Source organism: Macrobrachium nipponense, chromosome 2, assembly GCF_015104395.2.
Source record: "Macrobrachium nipponense isolate FS-2020 chromosome 2, ASM1510439v2, whole genome shotgun sequence".
Taxonomy (NCBI): Eukaryota; Metazoa; Arthropoda; class Malacostraca; order Decapoda; family Palaemonidae; genus Macrobrachium; species Macrobrachium nipponense.
In genome coordinates, this window is record NC_087201.1 from 128,527,799 (window position 1) to 128,552,900 (window position 25,102).

At 36.3% G+C, this 25,102-nt stretch overlaps 1 protein-coding gene across 8 annotated transcripts in view; it reads right to left on the reverse strand.

Annotated features, from left to right (window-relative positions):
* LOC135220982 (protein PALS2-like) overlaps nucleotides 1-25,102 on the reverse strand; it is a 212,831-nt gene that overhangs the window by 31,263 nt on the left and 156,466 nt on the right. The window contains exon 1 of one of the 8 annotated variants that reach the window (XM_064258683.1): nucleotides 5,977-6,400. The exons of the other annotated variants lie outside the window; for them this stretch is intronic. Coding sequence (XP_064114753.1) covers nucleotides 5,977-6,078 — 102 coding nt within the window. The 5' untranslated portion in view covers nucleotides 6,079-6,400. Of the gene's footprint in view, nucleotides 1-5,976; nucleotides 6,401-25,102 lie in introns of those variants that run through there. 8 annotated transcript variants of the gene reach the window in all.

The window sequence follows — 25,102 nt, forward strand, 5'->3', positions numbered from 1 at the left end:
TTTAACTCAAAGCGAAACCCCTTTTCCATAGGACTTTCCTACCCCCTGACAACAACAACAATGACAAAGTAGTTTGTACTAGGCTTACTCCCTGAGTAAGCGAAAATTAGAATTGTCTTCCCACCCTATTCTTGTGGACGAGATAAAACGCATGAAAACATTCCGACAGACTTCTCTCGAAAATATTATGTATTCTGAACTCGGGACAACTACTTCGTCCCCAGCCTCCCTCCTCTTCCTCCGTTTCTCCAAGACATAGTTACCTCCTCTCTTGGTTCGTCTCTGGTGTTTCAGAGTAAGAAAGACATTTGAAAGGGTCCGAGTGCTTTTTATGAAGATGCTGTATTTTGGAAATGGCAATGACACTGCAGACCTCGCATAAACATGGCTTCTGATCAACGAAATGAAGGCCCATATAAGTGTCTCCAAAATTTAAAATAGTAATGAAATTATATGAAAATACTCTCTTGCTGACAGTAAAAAATAAATAAATAAATAAAATAATGATAATCTCTGGTCAAATTGTAAAAGCAACAAAATGTTACTTCAATATTATGTATGCAGCATCGACTATTACTGGAATCATGCATAAATAACAAACCCTGGTTGCAGACCAATCATATGAAGCTAAAAACATATTTAGTCACAGTAAGGAGTCTAAAGGATTCAAGTCTTGGACGAACTCCCAACCCGATCTTTTCATGAAAAAATCTTATTACATTATAATGGACTATCTTATGCGAAGTTATATTTGTTATGTATAAGCCTTACACACACGCGCGCGCGCTCCCATTACACCAAGTAACTAGAAAAAGGAATGTAATAACGTTGATAAAACTAAACTAAACGTATATATATGTTATATATATACACACATACGTACACACACGTGTGTGAGTGAGCGTTTGTGTGCACACGTATAGTTTTATCAGCGTTATTACATAACTTTTTTTTAGTTACTCGGTGTAATGGAAGTAAAGTGAGAAGGATATGGAACAAGGAAAGACATTGAATAGACTGAAAGAAAATGAACATCCGTTACTTACCAAGGATCTGGAACAACTTTAAATCTACAACATCCACTATTGGCAGTAGTAAAATCAGAAGTGATTAATGGTCACAAAGTCGGCAACATAACATTAATGAGGATTTCACAATAAACAACTGCTTAAACACGAGATTCAGGGCCGATGAGATGAGGATGATAAAGAGAGAGAGAGGGACAACTAACCTTGCGAAAGTATAAAATACAAAAGGCAAAAACAGTCTCATGTTCAGCATTGTCCTTAGGCAGCAGTTGCAGCTGCAGCATCGACAATAACTGTTGAGGTAAGTTTAATATTTGTTCGCGCGAAAACTAACAGCAGAATAAATTAGAAGCAGATTTATGAATTGCATTTCCATGCTCTTCCCAATACATTTTCGATCAAAATCAAAGCTAAAAGCAGAGTCTACAATTGCATACAATGGCATATATATCTGAGAAGACATAGAGATTTTTTAAATGAGTAATAAACGTATTTTACAAACTTGATTTTAAATTAAGGTGCTTGTAAGACCCTCCTCAATATGCAAAAATATTTCGGAATTATGTACATTACGTAAACATAATATTACTTTTCGTATGGTCTCGTAATCTGTAGTACCTAATTTATATTCATTTAATCTTGTTTCTAGACATGATCTCCGCAAGTGTCATCACTCTCAACTAAGATGCCATTGCTACTGCACTACTACTGATACTGCTAATGCTAATAAGAAGAGAATGAACAAGAAGAGAGGAAAAAACGGTAACTTGAGCTTAAGTAAATAGAGGCCACTATTTTAGTCCTACATAAATTAAATGACTCATGTCTTGACCGGTTGGATACAACGGCGAAAATTACCCCGCAACCCTGAAAAAAAGCTGCCATTGAGAATGCGCAGACACAGTAAAGTAATTCGATAAATCAATGGTAAATTATACGCTGTACATGAAGAAGGAGGGTTCTGCTGGGGACACAGCGATCACTCACTCGCCTACTCACACCTTGATGGAGGGAAGGAGAGAGAGAGAGAGAGGCGGGAACGTTTCCTAATTGTCTTTACAATCCAGAAATCGATAGTTATCTCATAATATATTCAAATGCAGCACAAAATTCACTGTTCGATGATGTACATGATCTCCCTCAATTATTTCGAGTGAAGATCTCCATCAATATTCTATTTCCGTGGAAAGAAAAAAGATACACCTAAGGGAAGTCCGTCACACCTCCCCTCCCGTTGTATCCTCTAACAAGTACAGGGAGTCTCCAGACCGAACGGAAACAAATTGAAGTGGAAAACTTTCTAACGGAAAGGGAAAGAAAATTGAACTTTTGAAGCAATACGGAAGTGACGACGACGTAAAAGTACTTTTGCCGCCGCCCCGAATGACCCTCAGTGGAATCCGAAGCTCATGTAAAATGTAAAGGCTACTTCGCTTAACTCTGTATGTATGTGACTTACCCACACAAACAACTGGCGCCAAGTATGTTCCTGGTTGTGTCTGGTCGTTTGATGTAGCTTGTTCTCGAATTGGGTGGGTGTTGCTGAATTTGGATTTTTTGTATCATTGTTGTATCACATACTGTGTGGTTTGCCTTCTGATTTCAAATTTTGTTAAGTGTAGTTAAATATACGTTGACGTAAATGCAAAGTAGTCAGTTGTTCTTAAACAAAAATGAATGTGAGAGTATTCAAATAACATATTTTAACTAATGTAAAATAGATGATGCTATAACAGGAAATTTTATAAAGTAGCAAAATAAAAAATAAATGCAAGTTCAATAACAATTATTTTCACTGAATGAAAATAAACTGGAGTTACAGTGATGATATATTATTTACATGCCAACAAGAAGAGGTGAAAGCAGGAAGGCACACATACGCTAATGAAAGGAAGGAAGCACGGCACGCCGAGTTCATTAACTGTAGAACCTTGTCAGCCAGGCCATCTTTGAGTTTACATCTTCTTAAATGAGAGACAGACAGGTAAAGGAATAACATTCTCCAAGAGCAAAACAAAAGCAATGTTAATTATAAAGTTTAAAAGACAGCAAATCTAGATGGCAAAGTATATACCAAACGATAATGAATGACACTGCAAATACATCGTCTAAAAAAAATTGGTAAATATTCAGCATTTCCTACACTTGTTCATAATTATTCACCTCACAGGAAGCATAAGGTTTCTGTACCATCATCTAAGAAAGGAAATGGAGTCCTTTAATCAGATTTTTCACTAACGTAATGACAGAACATAAGATGATGGCTGCAAAATATAAAGGTTCCTTATCGCAAATTATAGCATGTGAATGATTTCTTTGACTTTATCTGATCATAGAAAATGTCGAGTTCTGGGCAAGTTGTAGTGCAATAATTTCCCAAATTTATTGTCAAATTTGAATGGTCAAAGTCCTCGTGTAATCGTTAAATTATCTATTATTATTACCAAAAGTTTGTTGAAAGGAAAAACGACACATAAATATGAAACATATACATTAATTCATTCATGATAATGCTAGTTAAAGGAAAATAAAAACTTAAACTGGCAACATTTGTACAAGTTGTTAGGTGTATATTATGCTATGAAAGCACTTATATCATTTAAGACGATGACGCACGTGGAGAATGAATCGAGATAACTGGCTATGCTCAAGTTAAGTACAACATTAATGCAGGGGATTTGTAATTGAAATAGCGTACTGAAAGGAAAAGAAACAAATTAGAGGCACGTTCTTTCTCTCTCATGGTGTAACAGATATACTGTAAGTGAAAACCAGCTCGACCCGGTTCGAATCCCAGGCCGAGGATTCCACAATCGTGACACACCGCTAAAGTCATTGTGCCTTTGTTGAATTAAATCATGAATCATGTGCCTGGTTGTCATATGATTGTAGTGGGTCGCTGCAGACACGAAACGAAAAATATCAAACAAATGTGAGCGGGTGGGTCTGTTCCAAGCTACGTAACATCAAATGATTAAAAATAGGAGGGCCACATGGACATTCGTCACCCCCAACGACTTGCACCCCTTTATCAGATACTTTCCAAGAAAATACACTGAAAATCTCCTACGAAACCTTTCGGCGTTCGTCTTCATCTCATGAATTCGGATGAACCAGGTTCCGGAGTTGCACAAAATTCCAATTCAGAGCTAACTACCAGGCATTACGTGTTATAATATTATTCATCCAATAGCATCTCACATAGTCGAAAATATATCCTAACTAATTTCCTATAAATCTGAAACTGGCAAAGTCAAGAAATCTATCGCAAAAGAACATTCCACAATAAATCGTATTATCGAAAATTTTCAAATCATTTTAATCACATTCTTATTGATAGACTTGAACATCCCAACAAACATCATGATATAGCTCTAATAAAATTCCAATTAAAAAGTACTGAACAATGCTAACATGATTCCAATTTATTTCTATCTTTTATTAGTACTAATTCAGGATAACAAATGAGGACATGCAGCACTCAATTTCAAGTTACAAGTACACAAAAAGGCAACTAATTTAACGACTGACAACAGGAAGCAAATTATGGCCATACAGAACGCCAGAAAACGTACCCCTTTTACTAAGAAGTCAATACGTTTCAGACTATTACATCAGTAAACTAATGATTTAGAAATCATTCCAATGACTTATCTGCATAGTGATTCATCTTAAATGTTATATGAAAATCCTTTCATTTACTTGAAAAATGTAAGTAACTGCAATTTAGGGTCTATGTATATCTGATTTCAGGTTATTATGACAATAAAAGGTCACTATAAGAGTCCGTAAGTCTAGTAATTTGCTTATTCATCTGCTCCTGTGTTTGTGTGACATAATTTGCTCCATCCTCGTTTTTAAGGGCTGGTTTTGGATTTACAATCAATAAAAGTCGGATATATATTCCGCCCTATTCCAACTTATAATTTAATATTCTGCTTGGTTAAGTTATAAAAAGGCTCATCGAAATAATGCGTCTTACTGCTAGTCTCGCTTTCAGCAAAGGGACGATAAACAGAAGAGAGAAAGAGAAAATAATAAAAACAGAATTAGACTCTTAAGAGGAACGGCAGGGATTTGGTGGCCTTTTTACAACCTTCAGCAGGTCGTAATGCATTAAAAGAACGCGCACAAGATGGCGTGACAGTGCAAGTCCTCTACTCATTAGCTTGGTTTTACTGTTTGGATAAACAAAAGAGAGAGAGTTTACCTTGAGGGTAATCTTACAAAGAAATCCGTAAACACTTGAGAAAATATGTCATATATTAATTTTAAGTTAATGCAAATGAAAAGGAAAAAACTTAACTATATCTCATTTATTGTTCAATAAACGTAATACAAAATTACTTACGAGAGAATATACCAGTCGGGGAAAATTTATGATCGTCATTTTTGTAACAACTCAACTCGACTCTCCCTAGAGTTAGTTCATATTGTCCATATATATCACTCTCTAGATCTGAAGCTTGAGTATCTTCGACAATTTCAGAAATTAAGAGGACCACCCCGGGAAACGAAAGTTCCAAAGTAACACCAATATCGCTGCTGAACCCTTCACCTTTCAAATACCAAAAAAATTTATTTTTCACTAAACCTAGACTGCTACTACACCTTTGTCAGAAGAGTTTCATCTATCCTACGGTAAAGCAATACGTATTAGTGTTAGAAGTATTGCATGGGTTGATAAAAGAGAAATCTGATGGAGCCTAGAAGAGCGTAGTTATCAGAATTCCTATATCAATCCTAAAATGTTATCTACTTCTTGTTGTCCGTATTCAATAAGATGATTTTAGTTATAACCTGTTTCCATAGATTGTATATGTAGATAAATGATAGATTCTGACATAACAGTACATGTATAAATGACAGTCGAAATGGCGGCAATTCCAGCCACAGAAAAAGTCGCATCTTAACAGCACAGCATCCCAAGGGACCCACTTCAACTCACCTCCTGACAATCGACGTCATTTTCTTGTCCCTCCTCCGCGTCCTCTGGATCTTTCACAATCAAGTAAAGAACATTGTCTGTTTCTAGAAGTACACTCAACATGGCATTACACACAAACACGGCAATTCCACAGACGGAAACCGCTATATTACTGCTCTCTGCGCACAATAAACTTTGTCACACTAGACTGACAGTGGTTCTTTGTATGGACGTGGTTCGTATTTTATTCCCAGAAGTTCTAGTATTTTTCTGCCTGTTTTAATAGACACTGGCTTGCATTTTTTTCTTTAGAAATGCACTTATCACTTTCTTTCTATTCAAAATTCCATTGAAATATTCATTTTGTTCTTCCGAAGGATTTTGGCCAGACGTACTATATTATCTATATATAAATGCCTCTATGCTAATCCTCCACTGACGGTTCCTTTAATACGGTAAGTACAAGAATTTATAGATATAAAATTTCAAGTCAACTAACACTAAAAAATAAAACTAACATTGGTGAGTGGGGTCAATTCTATTCTATAGTATATTTTAATGGCTAGTCTGGCTGGAAACAAACAGACACACAGATCCCAAGGTTTACTGACCAAACATATTCGTGATGCCAGTCAAAAGAAAAGCATCACCGCCGAGCGTCTTAATCTCAAATTAGTAGGAAAACCTCACCATCTAACCTTGCATTCACTAACATATAATGCAAGGGGGTTCATCCCCTGTTTAGGTGCCATCAAATTAACAGAAGTTATTATCATCAAAGATATTGAAGAGTTAATGAACTTAATAAGAAAAATTTAATTATCATGTTAACTGATTTTATTGCACATAGCAGAGTATTAATAAATGATCTAAATAAAAATGCAAAAACACAAACACAATATTACACTCTTATATATGCATACATACATACGTATGTATACTGTACATATATTTAGAAAAAAACAATCGACAATTTTCCACATTTCAAGAAATCGCAGTGATTCATAGACCTCCAGGCAACTCAATTAACAACCCAGACGTATCAAGAAAGGCAGTCACATGCAGACTGCATTATGGATTCTGTCTCATCAAGCCCAAAAACCGCAAAGCTCATTTTGATGTTTATATATATATATATATATATATATATATATATATATATATATATATATATATATATGTATATGTATGACATATATATTATATTATATATATAAATATATATATACATATATATATATAGATATATATTATATAAACATATAAACATCAAAATGAGCTTTGCGGTTTTTGGGGTTGATGAGACAGAATCCATAATGCAGTCTGCATGTGACTGCCTTTCTTGATACGTCTGGGTTGTTAATTGAGTTGCCAGGAGGTCTATGAATCACTGCGATTTCTTGAAATGTGGAAAATTGGCGATTGTCTATTTTTTTCTAAACACGCGCACACACGCACACACACACACACACACACACACACACACATATATATATATATATATATATATATATATATATATATATATATATGATATATATATGTATATATATATATATATATATATATACATATATATATATACATGTGTGTGTGTTCTAACCCGAAGAAAGGAAAATGGCTGCTTCTTGATAGAAGAAGAGTATTGGAACTGGAGGAAAATAAAGTAAGGAAATTAGTATATGTAAGCACAGAAGCATATGGGGAGCCTGAGAGGAGAAAGGACCGGTTCCGATTGAAAGAAGTACCTGTTTGGAGTGGCAGAAAATGTGAAAGTGAATTAGAATTGCATTGTTACTAACGTGACGCGGTGCCTTTCAGTGATGTATAATAAAAGCAATAAAATTGATCAACTGATTCTTAGTGTATCCAACTGACGTCACATCATAAAAAATCATCGATGCCGGAGAATAATAAAAGCACCATATAAACGTAAAGCAGATCTGATTATTTGAGCCGACGTGAATTAACAAAGAAGGGACAGAGCTCATGACTTCCTTTTGGCATGTTTCATATTTTCAGTTTTATGATCACTTTTTACAAAATAATTTAACGATAAGTGAAGCTTTAGAATGGCTGTTAAAGACTTATCAATTTTAAAATTCCACAAATAAGATTGTTACATCAGAATGGAAGATGGAGAGAGTGACAGATGGAATTTATTTTAACCCAGTAAGCCAACGAAATTCAGGGGGCCGGGCTTCTCGTTTTTAAATTCTGTCCAGATCCGAGTTGCAAAGGAAATAAACAAAGAATTACTACCGAGCGAAAGAGAGAAGCAGCATCAATTGTTGGATCATCGACTAAAACACTGTACAACATAGTGCTGGGACGCAAAGACACACACGCTATGTCTATATATGTGTGTGTATATACATATACAGATTTATATTTAGAGTTATATATGTATATATATGTGTATATATACTGTACATATGCATATATGTACATAAGGGTAGAAAGGAGTATTGGTTACTTTTCCTTATTTCAGATGTCCTCTCCAGGCTTCTTTCACTCTCACGTCAGTATCTCCATTTACGTTTCGAAGTCAGTATGATTTTGTGTTAAAGCTAAAACCTGTATGACTCACATGAGTAACAAAAAAAAACACGAGCTAAGCATCCGGCATAATCATGCTTCCCTAAAAGCAAAGCTGCACACACTGCAATGGCAACGAAGTCAACTGTTCTTGGTCCTTATGCAGAAAAAATTCTCCGATAAAATAGTGGTACGAGATTTGGTTTAATCCAAACAAATCCAGAAAATCTTATAAGTTGACATATATGAAGCATTGTTACAAGCAAAACCAAAACAAAACTCGCCCAAAGGAATGTCTGAAAGCTCCCGATATATATTGAAAACATTACACATGTGTTAATGGTCTCCCTTGACTGTGGCACAGGTGTTAAAAGGCTAGTTAGGACAAATATAGAACGGAATACCTGCACCAATTTTGGCGTTGGCAAATATAGTACCAAGAAAACATGGAAGGTGATAACCTTAAGGAGAAATAGAACGTAATGAAGCAGTTTTAACATGAAAAAAACATTAAAGTTGTACACATTTATTAATATACGTCGTATATATATGTATGTATATATATATATATATATATATATATATATATATATATATACATACATACATATATATACTGTATGTAAGCATGCATATGTATACACCAATATATATTATACATACATGTATATATATACCAATATGTATTGTCTATACATATGTATACTTATGTGTGTATGTGTAATTGCTGTACAATTATGTATTATTATATTTTCATTAATTTTCTTTAAACTTATATTTTCCGCATATCAGCAAACCCAAGCTAAAGAGATTTGAACTCGCGTTCTTTCACTTATAATTACGATCAATGATAACCTCAAACACTTTAGTCTTATGAGTTTCAAGAATGTTTAATCCACAAACTTAAGAATAGTCAATAAAAACTGCAAGCACATATATAATTTTAAATTATAATTTATACGCCAACAAATCCACGAAGATGCTGTTCATTAATCAGTGACATGGAATGTGCTGTTCTTTAATCACTGACACGGAATTTTCTATTCGTGAAAGCACTACCAGGGAAAACCTGAGTTGACGAGACTGTTGTCTGCACCACTAGCACTAATAGCCGAGCGGGGCGAACTGCTAGCAGCATCAGCCCCCGCCCTGAAGCTCATATGAGTACACCACAAAACCTCGTCTACAGAAGCCATCCAAGCTGCCCTAGACACACGCATACACACGTCCAGCTTAGAGTTTATTCCAGTAATGATCGTAATCCCTAATGGAAGTGCTTTGCTGAGCGAGTGAGAGTGAAAAAGCAGAAGAATGACTTCCGTGGCCACTCTAGGAATTTTAAATCTTTCGCACTTCCGTTTCTCTCTTTCCTCATTTTGAAGCAGCCACGGCTTATTCTATTTTCCGTTCATTTCTCCAATATTTTCTTTCTCTTTTATCTTCCACAATTTCATTCCTCACTTTATTTTATAACTCTGGGATTCTTATGGTTAAATCACTACGTTCACACTTTAAACGACGCCGACGACGTTGGTTCCCTTTCCACACTCCCCCTTCTAATTCTCCCAGGAAGTGACAACTGATCAACTGGGAACCGCGTCCCACGAGGCCTTGGCACAGCCAAGACCAACTCAATATGGGCTCCTCCCCCGTTCCCACAATCTAATAACCGGTTCATTTGTTAAGTTCGGTGTGACCTGAACGACAACCAATCCTCCCTCCCTTAAGGATATACAGATGACGCGTTTGTGGGTCAGATAGATGGTGTTCATTACACCTTCAAAGAGACCTTAGTGTCAAATGGATGTTTATAGGCGTAGTTTTAAGAAAGGAAGGACGAGGATCATACGACACAATCCTTGGATGATACAAATGTGGTGCTTGAACACTGTGCTTTGCATTACGATACTGTCTTGATCTGTGCAAAACTAGTCAATGGGATTCTTCTTTCCGTTTCCAGTTTGGAAGGTATTCTTGGCACATGCGCACACACACTCGCCATATGGCTGAAACGTAAAGCTGGGTTTATGATACTTGAGTGAGCGTCGGAATATGTTAGGATACATTACATGACCGTAAAAGGCGCCGGTAAAACAGGGAGCATTGAAGGGACGATTTGCAACAGCGCTTTCGTCAAATCTAACAGGCTTTAAGCAAATTCTTGTAGTCAATGAATGTCACAGAAACAGGATTAAAATTGTTAAAAATTTACGTAAATTCAACAAATCTTTGATAACTTTCATTAAATCTCCTACTGCTAGGTTAAGCCTTCTCTGATACATGACCTCCATTTTCCTTGTTTTCGTTTGTTAATGACCTTTGCTGTTGTGACACTAGGTGATTTACTATTGCGTACTCGCTTTCGCTTATCAGTCAAGGATTTGCGAGGATGTAATTCTATCCAACGAAGAGGAAGAAAAAAAAATGTGATCGGAGGTTTTGACGAAAGGCTGGCAATATATCATGATCGCCATCCAAAATGTCATCACGTGGATCGTCAGTCGCCGATAGGCATGGTATTCACTGCAAGGTCAAGTGAGACAAAACTCTCTAGAAGACGTCATTTTCCATGAAAGGTCGAACGTATGATCACTTATGGAATGTGAACATTCTGCCCAGCATTTTCATTGAAAGTACGAGCATACAAAAATTCTGATTAAAGCAATTCATGTAAAAGGTCAGAAAAGATGAAGTCTGTGACCTTCAGTAGATGAAAGTTATGCATCCAAGTTTAGATTTATTCATCAAAATACAGTAGCATCAGCTCTTGTTATAAAATTTAATTTCCATCATTATGCAAGATTGCTATTTTTTAAAATTACAATTATTAACACTATCATAAAAAGACCTTATTTATGCTGTGCTGAAATCCGAAAAAAAATTATTCCAATGAAATAAAAAGTCAAATCTAGCCAGTCTCACAAGAAAATATACGATAACGCGTAAATTAGTTATACATCGAGAGGCATACTAAACAAAATAAGTTCGGAAGACTAATCACACACAGGATAAGGAAATTTTGAAGGGTAGATTAAAGACTGGATTAATCACAGCATCTGACCCTGAAGTCTCCATTTTCCGAACAAGTGTTTTACAGAAGCGCAGTGTCATAAAAAGGCGGACTTTGGACAGTACGGAAGATAGTGCATAGGACATATTAGCGGCAAGATGGAATGTAAATTACATACTCCATCTTGAGAAACAATGCAGAAGAGAATCCATTAAAGTTGCAGGAAAAAGGCCTCATTCAATTAGCAGAAACGTGCCACACTAGTAGGCGAAACTCACCAGAATAGGAACGTTACTAACCATTAGTCCATATCATTTCCCTTCGAGTATAATTTGCAAGTATCTGACATCATTTCTATGAAATGCCTTTGGTTGTTCCTAAATTGCTGGAGGAGACGAAAAACTAAATTCCATGTTCTCATAAACTTCAGCTCATACGTAAAGATTAATACAAAATTGTCTTAACATGAAAGATTTCTGTAAATCAATAGGATATTTCTTATAAAAAAAACTACAGATTTGATCAACCCGATTATATTTATCCACCAACAGTAACCTCAAAAAATATTATGACAGAGAAGCGTTCAAGTATCAGTGGAAGGCAATTTACACAATACATTTGTGGTAATTTGCAATACGCTCTCTCTCTCTCTCTCTCTCTCTTCTCTCTCTCTCTCTCTCTCTCTCTCGTGCGCGAATGGGTAAGGGCACCAAATATATACCAAGTGAGGACAGACATGACTTCTCAACCGAAAAGAAAAATTCCATCAAGTGTGCGACAAGAAAAAGTCCACTTTTCATAAACGCTGGAAAGTCGGTCAGCTCATCCCTTTCCAGCGAAAAGAGAAGAATGGAAGAGCCGAAAACTGACTTCTCCAATCATATTCGATATGTAAAATCATATCAAGAGAAATGGATTCTCGACAAAAAAAAAAACAGTCACGAACAACACTATTTTCGGCAAGGCCTCTGCGAATTCTACGGGAAAATAACGTATCCCTTTTTATTTTATTCCAGCCTAATTCCTGTTAATGGACCTAAAAATATTTGATTCCAGCACCTTACATTGACATTGTTCCCCACTGAGTTAATGAAGTAAGAATATATATAAACAAATCGAAAGGCCTTGTTATGTACGTGTGTTGTGTGTGTGTGTGTGTGTGTGTGTGTGTGTGTGTGTGTGTGTGTGTGCATTTTTTCCCTTTGAAGGGTTAAAACCAAGAGGGTACAACGTTCTAGTTTGGAATCATGCCAGCCTCCACTGTGCACAAAATTAGTAAAGAAAGCAATCACAGACGAATATATAATCACCAAAATGAATAAAAGTTAGATAAACCAAAGGATTATTGCCTAATCTTGGATTTTTTTTTAACCGCCCGTTCTGTGTGTGATTACACATGGAAGCAGAGCACACCGAACTGGTCACCTCTCAAGTATTTTTATACATCTCGTTCGTTAGATCAACTAAGGTATAAAACTGAATCATTAACTCACGTTTATGACTTTTGATATATATTATTCCATGTCGATTTGTGTTTTATTTTCAGTCACTGAATAGGAACACCTGAAATTGTGAGTTTGTATTGTCTTCTCGCGGATGCCTTTCATCTATATATATAACCACACTTGACAAATGGTAAGAACGTGGCACCGTCGGACATCATTAAGGTCTTGTTCAAAACTTTTTTTTGTTGCTTTGAGAAACATATAAGTATGGATTCAATTTCAAAATTAAAATGTCCTTTGTAAAATCGGAGATGATGAACACTATTCAACAAATCGGAGAAGAAATTGTTTTGCACAACAATAGAAGAATAAGATCCTGGTTGCATCTCTAACATGAAATTCTTTTGTACATTATCGAAGTTTTATCTTTTCGTAAAAGAAATTATGCAAATACTATTATCCGCTCTAGCTTGTTTTCACTGAGTTTAAGCTTTTAATTAAAACATGTATACTTTTAACAAAGATGTTTGCATCACCAGTTCTATTGGTCGTTAAAAAGCTACGAACGGACCAAGTTTCCGAGGTATTTTTAAGGATCGTACTTTGCTGATCACTTCCTGATCAAACTAATCTAGTTCAACAAAGATCATTGCAAATAGTAATGTAACACAAATAAGAACAGACATTATATTTCAGAATTAATCAAGATCAATTAAACTATTTGTTTTAATTTGTAAATTTATTTGAGCGTTGATTTATTCAGTACTTTTTTTATTCAATAGTTTTCCCTTAGTTTATTATTATTTCCCTTCAGATGACCAAAGGTTAATTCTTGTAGCTTCATCATCACTTCATATTGCAGTGTCCTACAGAAGGGTTTGCCACTGGAGTATCATCCAAATAGGTGTCATGCCTAACGATCTGTTAGCGAAACATATCACCTCACTGAAGAGGTGATGACATTGAGCTGATTAAATTTCATACGAATGTGTCGTGCCCGCGAATGCTGTTGCCTTACAAGGAAACTCAATGCCGACCTTATCATATAGATGCAAGTCATTCGTTACTGACATTTAGTGGTTCAGAAGGCTCCTTCAGACATAACGTATCCACCCTCGTGTTTGAGCAACGTTGTTGCTCTAGACGTAAACAATAAGGAGCAAGAAGTGAAAGTCCCTTAAACAAAACCTGTCCTCACTTTACGGCCGGTCAAAGAACTTTATTTAGGCCTTCCAGCAAGGTAACATATATTCTTCGGACTGGAAAATGGTATTCACGAAGCAATCAATAATCAACATGAGTAACAAGTTTTTAAGATACTGTCTCTTCATAAAATCATCAATGTTATGTGATTATTCTGCTCGCATGGCATTCAAAACACGAATACACACTCACATACACTTGTTAATCTAGGAAACATAAATCTAATTGAATTTAATGAAGCGTCTCTCTCTCTCTCTCTCTCTCTCTCTCTCTCTCTCTCTCTCTCTCTCTCTCTCTCTCTCTCTCTCTTTCTTAACAGAAGCTTACCTTTCAATGGTTTTTCTAACTAGAATCCATGCAATTATTCAAGCTAAATAAACTAATCAGTATTACATTTGTAATCTAGATCAGTCAGTTTGATGCAGATATTAGTCAGTTTGACTTTGCTGCTTATGCAACTTATATACGTAATATGTAAGTATGTATGTTTTTATGTATATCTATGTGTGTGTGTGTGTGTGTCTACGTGCGTGTGTATTTCTAATACCCGTAATAATCTCTTTAACTTCTCGATTTCTTCACACTTTTTGGATACGTTTGTCACTAAAAAGACCAAGATCCACTTAAAAAAGTCCGTGAGATTACCCTTAACATCTCGACCACGAAGATACTTACTCCGGGTCAAACTTACATTTCTCTGTCGAATAAATAATACCTGCTGGAATACTATGATACGATGATGAAGGGTGGACCTGTTCCTGCTCTAGTAAAATGTCTCTGAACTCGACAAATACATTATGTAAATTCGGGGATGGAGTGGCGTGTTGGTGGCCAGAAGTATACTCATACTGTTCTTTGTTGGTAATCTAACTTTGACCAAGTGGATGCAGGTTCCAGTCCTACCACGGGCGTCAGTTTTTTTTCATGGTGATCTAAGGCTTTGCATAATGACAGCTGTATGCAAAAAGTGTGAAGAAACCAAGAAATTGAGAGCTCATTGTAACTCTTACCATTACACACACAAACACGCATACACACACGTAAATATAATACATACATACAAAATATATATATATATATATATATATATATATATATATATATATATATATATATATATAATATATATATTTATATTTATTTATATATATTTATATATATAATATATATATATATATATATATATATATTATATCAGACACACTTCTGCGTTGAAAACTGTCCTAATTAATATACGAACTCTTCAGCTTGATTTTTTTGTATGAATGCGTATAGAAATACTGTGTAACTTCAAACTTTGGAGTACTTTATACGTAAATGAAAACGCTTTCAGCAGAATGTCAAATATTAACAATCGTAAACGAGTAAAACGAAGTTTAATTCCCATGGATATTTAAAACCCTCCATAATCACGTGCGTTTATTGAAACTCCCAATTGAGGTGTGTGAAAGAACACAAATAAACGATAGCTACGTGTTAAACGGAATTCCAAGCATCCAGTGAAGTGCATAACAGCACGTAGCTGCTTGGGTAGGCTTTTCAAGCACAGCCTGTCCTCGAGTCTCTCTCTCTCGCTCTCTCTCAAACACGCACGCACTTACATGCATACATTCATAGACGTCTGTGTGTGTGGACGCTCACGCACACAGGAACATTTCAGAGAGAGGGGTACCCAAAAGATATATCTTAACTAAATTGTATTTGTAAAAATACGCACAACGATACAGTTTTATATATGTACATTGTTTTTAGATTATATTGTGGACATTTTATCTCGCGGGTTAACAGGAAGTCACGGTACACATTTCAACTGCATTGGCTTATGTTTGTGTTAGTTGATCTTGATTAATAGTCTTTCAGCGCTGTAATCTACTCAAAACATAATGGCCGATCTCAATCCCTACCCTTAGTCCCACACTATAAAAATGTAACAATTCGGCGTTCCGTTTACATACAACACTAGTATCAGAGGAAACACTAGGGGCCTTAAATCGCCCCACCCTCTCTATTTATATAGGTAAAGGGTAGGGTCACTACCCAGAAAGCAGCTTCTCTTTTGATGAAGAGAGTGATGAAGAATTTTTATCTAATTATGTGGGAGCGTTCTTGAAGATTCACTGTATACGTTCAGTGCAAAGGAGGTTGTCACATTCGAGTTAGCGTTCATTCGTTTCAGAGTATCAATAAACAAGAAGTTTCTCTGTGAAAATTTCCCTGCCCCGAGCAAACTATACTGACTTGGTCACAGAGGTGCCGTCCCGAGGAATTTACATTCGCAAAATATACATGTGGGAAACTTCAACCCAATGACTCGTGGGTATAAACAGAGTTTCAGTTTACTGTATGATTGGAAGATTGAATAAGTTATTACGTAAGGGGATTGGTCAGGTAAAAAATGAAAGGGACCTGTCGTCTTCACAGTAAAAAACATAATAGGCGTTTGAAATGTCGAAGTACATAGGTCTAATATCTCAGTCCACTATCGTACGTTTTGCACTATTTAGGAAGACTGTAAGTTATTTTGATTATCATTCCAGATAAATAACTCTACCCATTATTCACTTGTTTCTTTACTCCAGTTATATCTGCACAAGTGCTACTTTGTGCCGGGCAAAATTAATAACCCTTCATAGGGCCCATGACAAATCGTATCTTAATACCCCATATAACGTTAATGCGAACGTGTATTATTGTAATTCCAAGGATGAGACATACTGAAGACTTAGCGGCAATGTCAGCATCTATTCATGGAAACTAGACTGGATTCAGTTTAAACTAGGAAAGTTTATCAGGTAAAATGAAATGTGTTCAATTAAGCTTATTATCCAAACGGAATAACGGTACACACCTTAACATTCCATTACATAAATCTTAAGAATCTTTCTCAAGAATCAAGCAGCTTTTCTTTGAAATTCAGATATTCGTGAAACTTATATTGATTCAAGCACATTCTAAGTTTTCTTCAGAAATTACTATGAATAATCATTAGACTTCAATGTATATCCTGTCATTCGACTGGAAAAACGAATTCGTTGTAATCCCAGCTAAGCGAAAGACATTGATCTACATGACGTTTAACGTAACCTGTCCATTACGATCAGTTTAAAGCTAGAGACTGTAAGACTTCATGGACCAACTACTTTTATCTATACCTTATATGTGTGTGTGTACTTCCTGAGTATTCTCCCGTCAACGCGAGTAAACGGAAATGAATCAGCAAATCAGACCCCAATCACGGCTGAATTTGTTTTAGATATAGTACGTAAAACACTTCACGGCAGATTTTTTTATCTACCAGTTTTGCCGCGATATCTGAAACCTTACTTTAATTCTGAACTAAAAAGAATGCTTTAATAAATAAGTGACAAATATTCATGCGTTTTAGTGTAAAAGGCAGAAAAAAACAAACAAAAGGAACCAAGACCTGGAGAAATCCCCACCCACATCTCTACTCATTTCTCCTCATGTCAAGTTTCATATGGGGTAATCCCCGCTTCAGGAATAAAATCTTACGACACTCCAACACTCATTGTTCCTCTCGTCGCGTTCGAACAGTGGATGCACAAAAAAGCATACAGTGAAGCAACAACTGTGAGATGACAAACTGGGATGCTCAAGGAAAATTAAGAGAAAACTGGGTCTGTGAAGAGAGACGTTAGAGGGAGGAAAAGTCGGAGGAACTGGAAGGGGAGAGAGGTGAGGTGGGACAGATGAAACGATGAAACTGATAATTAACCAGGCAGACAGGTAAGGCCTATCCCATTTCTCAGCAGGCTGGCCTCGTCTTCCTGGACACGACAGGTGGAAGGGTGGAGGCGACCTTCCCTACATCTGGAGTAGTTCTTTGCCCCTTACTTTGATTTTAATCACAACGAGAGAAACTAAATGCATAAGGAACCTATGCATTTAGCTGTCTATAATGATTTCCGTTATGCTTGTTCAAAGATCCGATGGAATGTCAGAGCATGGTCATTTAAGTATCTATGCTCGCTTGCTTCTAACACCGAGTATGTGCCAGCATCCTGAAGAGAAAGACTCCACCACCCACCCTCCCCGTCTCGACTGGAGAGAGAGAGAGAGAGAGAGAGAGAGAGAGAGAAGAAGGGAACAGGTAAGGGCTGACTCATACACCTTGGAACCGCTATCGTCAGCGTTGATTTTCGAAGCTGTCTTCTCCTTCTGCTACGAGGACTTTCACCCAGAGGGGCAGAGGTCGAATAATTGGGTGAAATTCGACGCCACAGTAGAAGAAAACGCAGTAAAACGGGAAAAGTAAGAGGTAGCAATCTTTTTATTTGGGTGTAGTAACTGTTGAGAAATAATTGCTCAACTTTTGTGACGTAACGTTTGGTAAAGGTGTTCTTCTCAACACTCCAAGTAATCTATTATATATATATATATATATATATATATATATATATATATAATATATATATATATATAAATATGTATATATAGGTATATATATATATATAGTATATATATATATATATATATATATAATATATATATATATATATATATATATATATATATATATTTATATAGATATATATATACCGCAGTTCTTACATTTTCAAAAGATCTTTCCTATGATCGCTTTGCCATCGACCTCCTATATCTTTCGTTATTTATGTTACCGATGTAACAAATGTTCTTAAATATTATGATAGCAAACTAGTAAAGGAAAAACCAGAGACATCGCTGAAAGGACAGCAGTGGGCAAATTCAAGAGGTTCAACCTATAAGGTGAATATATCCATATCATGTTTAGGTTCTTGAAGCATTAGAGTAATAGAATCTTGACGGAAACCCCCCTGACCTCTTGAATATAGATTACAGACTCTAGGAAAGGGAAAAGATACCTGAGCCCAATTAAATCCACTGTCGGGCAACTAGAGGTTTAAGTCTACTGACAAAATTAAATTAAAATAAGCTACATAGTAAACCAATGAACAATCTACCCTGTTGTAAAAATAACTAATCACCATCTTTGCCCCTACGGTGTTATATTTGTTGTCCTCAGAACATTAGGGTGTAAAATTACAATTGAGTGTGATTAAGCAGAAGATTAAATTCACACTCTAAACGAAAGTCAACTAATCCTGAACTATACCCTGAACCAGAGGATCTGTCAATGCACGTCTCTGGTTTCTTCTAGATATATCTGAGAACAAAAAACCCTGCGGTTAGAAGGATTAGAAACCGGGTGGCTTTTAGAGTAGGTCTGGCTAGAGTGTTCACTGACCTTCGTCTTTCCACAGAACTTGGAACACTAAATTATATAAGGTAACTCTACCTTTAACCCCACCGATTCTTAAAAGAAAAGGATATGATTTAACTTTTTCCTTTTCCATTCGGTAAAATATTTCCTTCGAACAACGGAACAAATATATACGCCTTTGGATTTTCATACACGCACATAAACAAACAAACACACACAGACCATATACATATATATATATATATATATATATATATATATATATATATATATATATATATATATATATATATATATATATATATATATATATATATATATATATAATATATATATATATATATATATATATATATATGTGTGTGTGTGTGTGTGTGTGTGTGTGTGTGTGTGTGTGAGTGTGTATGTCGGAATAGCAACGTCTTATTTATAAGGAAATTTGTATCAATATTTCAGCTTTGCAGTGTTTAATATAATAATATATATATATAATATATATATATATATATATATAAATATATATATATATATATATATATATATATATATATATATATATACTATATATAATATATATATATATATAATATATATAGATATATATATATATATATATATATAATATTTTCGTTTAAAAGCAATTGCTTTAGTGGCATCAATAAGTTTCTTGCAGGTATCTTCATACCGACGAAGTTTTTTCCGTTTATACGAACGCTGGCCGTGCTGAACGCACGCGGGGAGTGCCCGGACGCATATAAAAAGTCTGTCGTGAGTGCGTATGTCAACAGAACCTTCACACACAGCTCATCATGGAAAGATATACATAACGAACTCGACCGAATTCGCCAACTGCTGACAAACAACGGGTATGCAGATCAAATTATCGAAGCAGCAATAAAAAAGAAAATGGACGAATTTTACCAACCAACACCATGGCGAAAAACGAGGAAAACTTGATTATTTACCATCGTGTACATTATGGGTCTGCATACAAGGAGGATTGCTGCACACTACGCGGGATAATAAACAGAGGCGTAACCCCAAAAGCCCCTACCATAAAATAAGCCTCAGGAATATATAGTAAGCCCAACCTTGTAGCAGCCTTAATAATGAAGAACAGCACCGCTCCGGGGGGACCGAAGGAGATGTGCACGATGTAGATTGCTAGACAATGCGATGCGTATGTGTACAATTATTTAAAACTACGGCTCACTCACACGCATGCGTAGTAATGTATATCTGTCTGTAACCAAACACTCACACGTAAGCATATGAGAAATCCGATACAAAGACAGTTTCCCTTATCATAGATGAGGAAAGGTCTGATTCAAAACTGCAGATACTAGATCGAGACAGTCGAACAGAGAGAGAGAGAGAGAGAGAGAGAGAGAGAGAGATAGAGAAGGCAATCCCTTTTCGTAATACTACCCAATGTCAAAGACTGAAGGAAGCGAGGCAGAAGGAAAGACGGAAGTTGGGGCTTGCCAAGCAGGAAGAGCAGGAGTTAGTTTGGCATCAAATCCTTATCTCGGTACTAGGGTACTCGATCCTTCCTCTTCCCCCCTGACCCCTGCCCGTCCTCTGTCTAACCATGAGAGCCTTCACTTCTTTACAAATCTTACGAGATAAGAGCCATTACACGAAATGGCCAGATTAACTAAAGAAATGACGTTACCTCCCCCGCAACTATTCCTCTCTAAAAGGTCAATATGGGTTTCAGAAGAAATTTTAAGTGTTTGAAATTCTCGTCCCGCTGCAATGCAGTATAATTTACCGCCGGGCAAAAATCTAGAATGTTTAAATAAAAAATAATAATGTTCTGTACTAAAAAGTCATTTTTTTAAATGTCTGTAAAAGTGTTCCAAATCATACGGACCAGTGAAATTTCAAAAGTTAAATAGCAAGTAATCCTAGCTCCAAATAAATAAGAAAAAAATGAAATTACACATCTCCAGACAACAGCGGCACGTGGCAATCAGTAACAACCGTTACCTGGAAATATTCTCTCACGAAGGGAAGTATAATCGGTACAACAATAGGAAAATGTCCTGACGATAAAAGAGCAAACAACAGGAAGAGTTCTCAAAGATTTATATTCCAGTTTACCTTAGTAAAGTCATACGATAATATCTCATACATATGTCGATGTAGGAACATCAGAATAAAACGATAAACGTACCGGAAATTCCAGAATTTCATGCAACACCCAGATTAATTCCATGCAAACCTGGAGGTAAACGATAGACCTCTTTCTCCAATGAATGAAAAGAAAGCGGAGAATTGATGAAGGTCGAACGAAGGAATCCAGCGACAGGCAACAGAAGAAGAAGAAGAAGAACGAGGAAAGCCAGATGCTGGCCTTGATACTACTTGCCAGGTCTTGTGGGCATCGCCAATATATTCTTGCTTTGATTAAATTGTTAGCCATCAATTTCCTATGTGATACGGCGGAGATAGAATTATTTAAACTGCAATGTAGCTGTCATCGAGCGTTAAACTGCCTTGAAAGCAAATAATTTTTTGTAGCTCATTTGCCATAAACTACAGATTTAACAAACGTAAAGAAAAAAGTAAAGGCAAGAAAAGTCCACAAAATATGCAAGTACAGTGGGAAATATCATTCTATTGTTCTTTCCTGTTTTACCCTAAACTTTTCGGGGAATGAGGGACATTGTAACGCGATAAAAAAAATCTTCAACCATTTCAACTTCAGAAGAGTAACATACGTATATACAGCTACGATAATCTATATTAAAACAAGTTACTGGACCGTTGGTACTAAGAGTATATTCCATGACGAAGATGTCAAGATGACAAGACCAATTCTCGGTCGATCCGGCTATTTACTGACCGAAGCCAACACCATATTGCAGTAGTTAAAAGTGTGAAATATATATATATATATAATATATATATATATATATATATATATATATATATATATATATATATATATAAAAGAAAATAGACTGTTCCACAGACAAACGTTAAAAGTACTTTGCCTAGCTCACCGCCCTCTCCAAATGTCATTCCCAATAAAAAGTGAAACTACTTCAATCCATTCGATCAGTAAAACCTACAAAATTTATTCCCCGAACTACTTAAACGGCTACTGGTGTCACCATAACCAGTTCTTATGCACTAGGCTCTTCACTGGCAAACATTCACTTTCTGCCAGATTCCAGCATCAAAACTGGTTATAAAGAAAATCCAGATTCACAAAGAAAAAATTTTCCTAACTTTCATTAGCAAAAAAAAATCCTCAGCTTCTCAAACATGATTACTCATTGTACGTAAAGTAATCTGGAGCGACTTCAGACCCCCTCTTCAACACAGTGGCTCTGTTACGTAAAAGAGCTTATTCGGTAACGCTATCCACTAAATAAGTTAACTGGATTAAAAGGTAGTGGCTCTACTCTCAGATTTCCAAACGCCTATAAATAAGGGTAAAAATCGATTCTAGGCCTGTCATAATGCTTGGCCAGTCCACAAAATGGCTATGATGACTAAGAATGGCTTTCGGGAGAAAAAAAATTTTACTTAAATACCGTCTTGAGTTTTCATCAAACATCAAACAATACACAACTATTTGGTGGAAAAATAAGCCTGAAAAAAAGCTGAATTAACGTCAGTACTACATAGAATAGCATGTAAACTGCAGAAGACCAGCTCAGCAAATGAGCCACAACACAAACTGCACACTTTAAGAAATTAAGGCAAAAAAATTTTTGGAAATCATCAGAGACCAAGCCCCCAGAGCCATGAAATCACCGCGTAGCGACGTTTATGGTAAAACTAAGAACTCTGTAAACTTAGCGGAGGGAACTACATTTATAGTTGTACAGAATGACTGAGGTGTCATACTCTACAGGTAAATGCCTCGCCTCATAAACTTCACAGACTTCTTGCCGCGAAATTACCTACGACATTGCACGGATTCAAGGCGTTTCTCTAACGACGCCCATCTGCAGCATCCAGTCTCTCTCTCTCTCTCTCTCTCTCTCTCTCTCTCTCTCTCTCTCTCTCTCTCTCTCTCTCTCTCTCTCTCTCTCTCATTTAATTACTGAAAACAACTGTTAAAACACAAGATAACAATATCCTATTTATCACGAAACGCCTCACATTTTTACCCACGGAATAAAAAAAAATAACACCCAAAAATATTTTTTCCCTTTGGGAAGTCACTGCTATTTCAGCCACAGACTTACGCGAAGACAATGCAAAGCGTGACTAAGGGAAAGCAGAAGTAGTACTGCCATTACAAAGCTTTCTCTCTCTCTCTCTCTCTCTCTCTCTCTCTCTCTGAGTCTTCTTGATAGATGGTAAAGTGGCTGGACGATCTAGATAACTTGAGATCCCGGGAGGAATGAAGAGATCTAAGCCCGTTTCATATGGTCACAGCCAGTGAATTGTGTAACTTGTGGTTATTCGACAGTAGTGGGTCGCAGCCACAACTAAGGCTAGAGAGAGATAGAGAGTGATAAAAGCTCGGTACGAGCACACCTCCATCCGGGATGAATCCATTCATCCCAACCCAAGCAGTTCTCATCTTTAATGGATTTTCAGTTAAGCAGTTTAAATCACGAGCTTCTTCCCCTAGTCACGATGAAATAACCGGAGAAGAATTTTTAATCACCATTTGCGTCTTTTATTTTTATTTTCTTCATTTCAATCAGTAATTGTAATCACACAAAGTCATGTGGCTTGACTCCACAAGAACCCTCGCCAATTTGCAAACGAGCAGTGGAAATTACGTGGCATCTCTAAATGCACTATGCGCGTACCGGTGTGGAAAATGTTACGCATCAGCGTACGTAAATTGCTGGCAATCATGCCGAGGCTCCAAGCACACGTTTCGATGCTTCATCAACGAAAAAGATGGAAGTGAATCGGGTGCAGACCGCAGAGGAGGGAGTGGAAGGGAAGTTAAGATGGGGGAGCGAGTGGGCTTGGGGAGACATGAAGAGGAATTCTCCCTAGCTCATTGTTCATCATCAGTTATTTATCTTTATTTATCTCTACTTTGGCTGGATATAACCATTTCATAATAACGATATACCGTAACGAAGCGTAAGAAGTCTTGTAAACTTCTTACGCAGCTGGATTCCACTAACCTTCTTGTAGTAGAATTAGTAATGAGGAAGAAGAGAATTAACTGCTATCCTATTTCCCAGCTGGAGACGTTTCGGGTCATTCCTTCTCCCCTAAAGAGCTCAAAGGATAAACAAGCAGTAATTAAGGAATAACACTCATTACGGAATTATCCCTGCGGCAGCTCTCACGCTTTCGTAAAGTGTGAATGAACCCGAAAGGGGAAGTGTGGGAAGCCATTAACATCACTAAATTGGAGGATTAGTCCTACTTCTAATGCACGGGCTTCTTTCATTCTAAAATTAATGTATAATTAGATTTGTGACTTTTAATGCGATGATGATTTTCATCTCATAAGGCACGATAACTTTTAACTTTAAAAGTAACTCAAATCGTTAACCTTGAACTGTAGGAACAATTACTATGGGCTTAATCCTGTATCAATTTCATATTGCATAATTCATGAAAAATGGCACTGATGGTTGTTTTTTCAAAACATGAAATATGCCATTCTGTTTAGCAATGTGACATCCATGATACGGGAGTAGTCATGAAATTAATTAATTTGCCAATAAGAATACGGAACTCACGCACACACACACACATACAACTACCTTTTAGAATCATTATTTAATT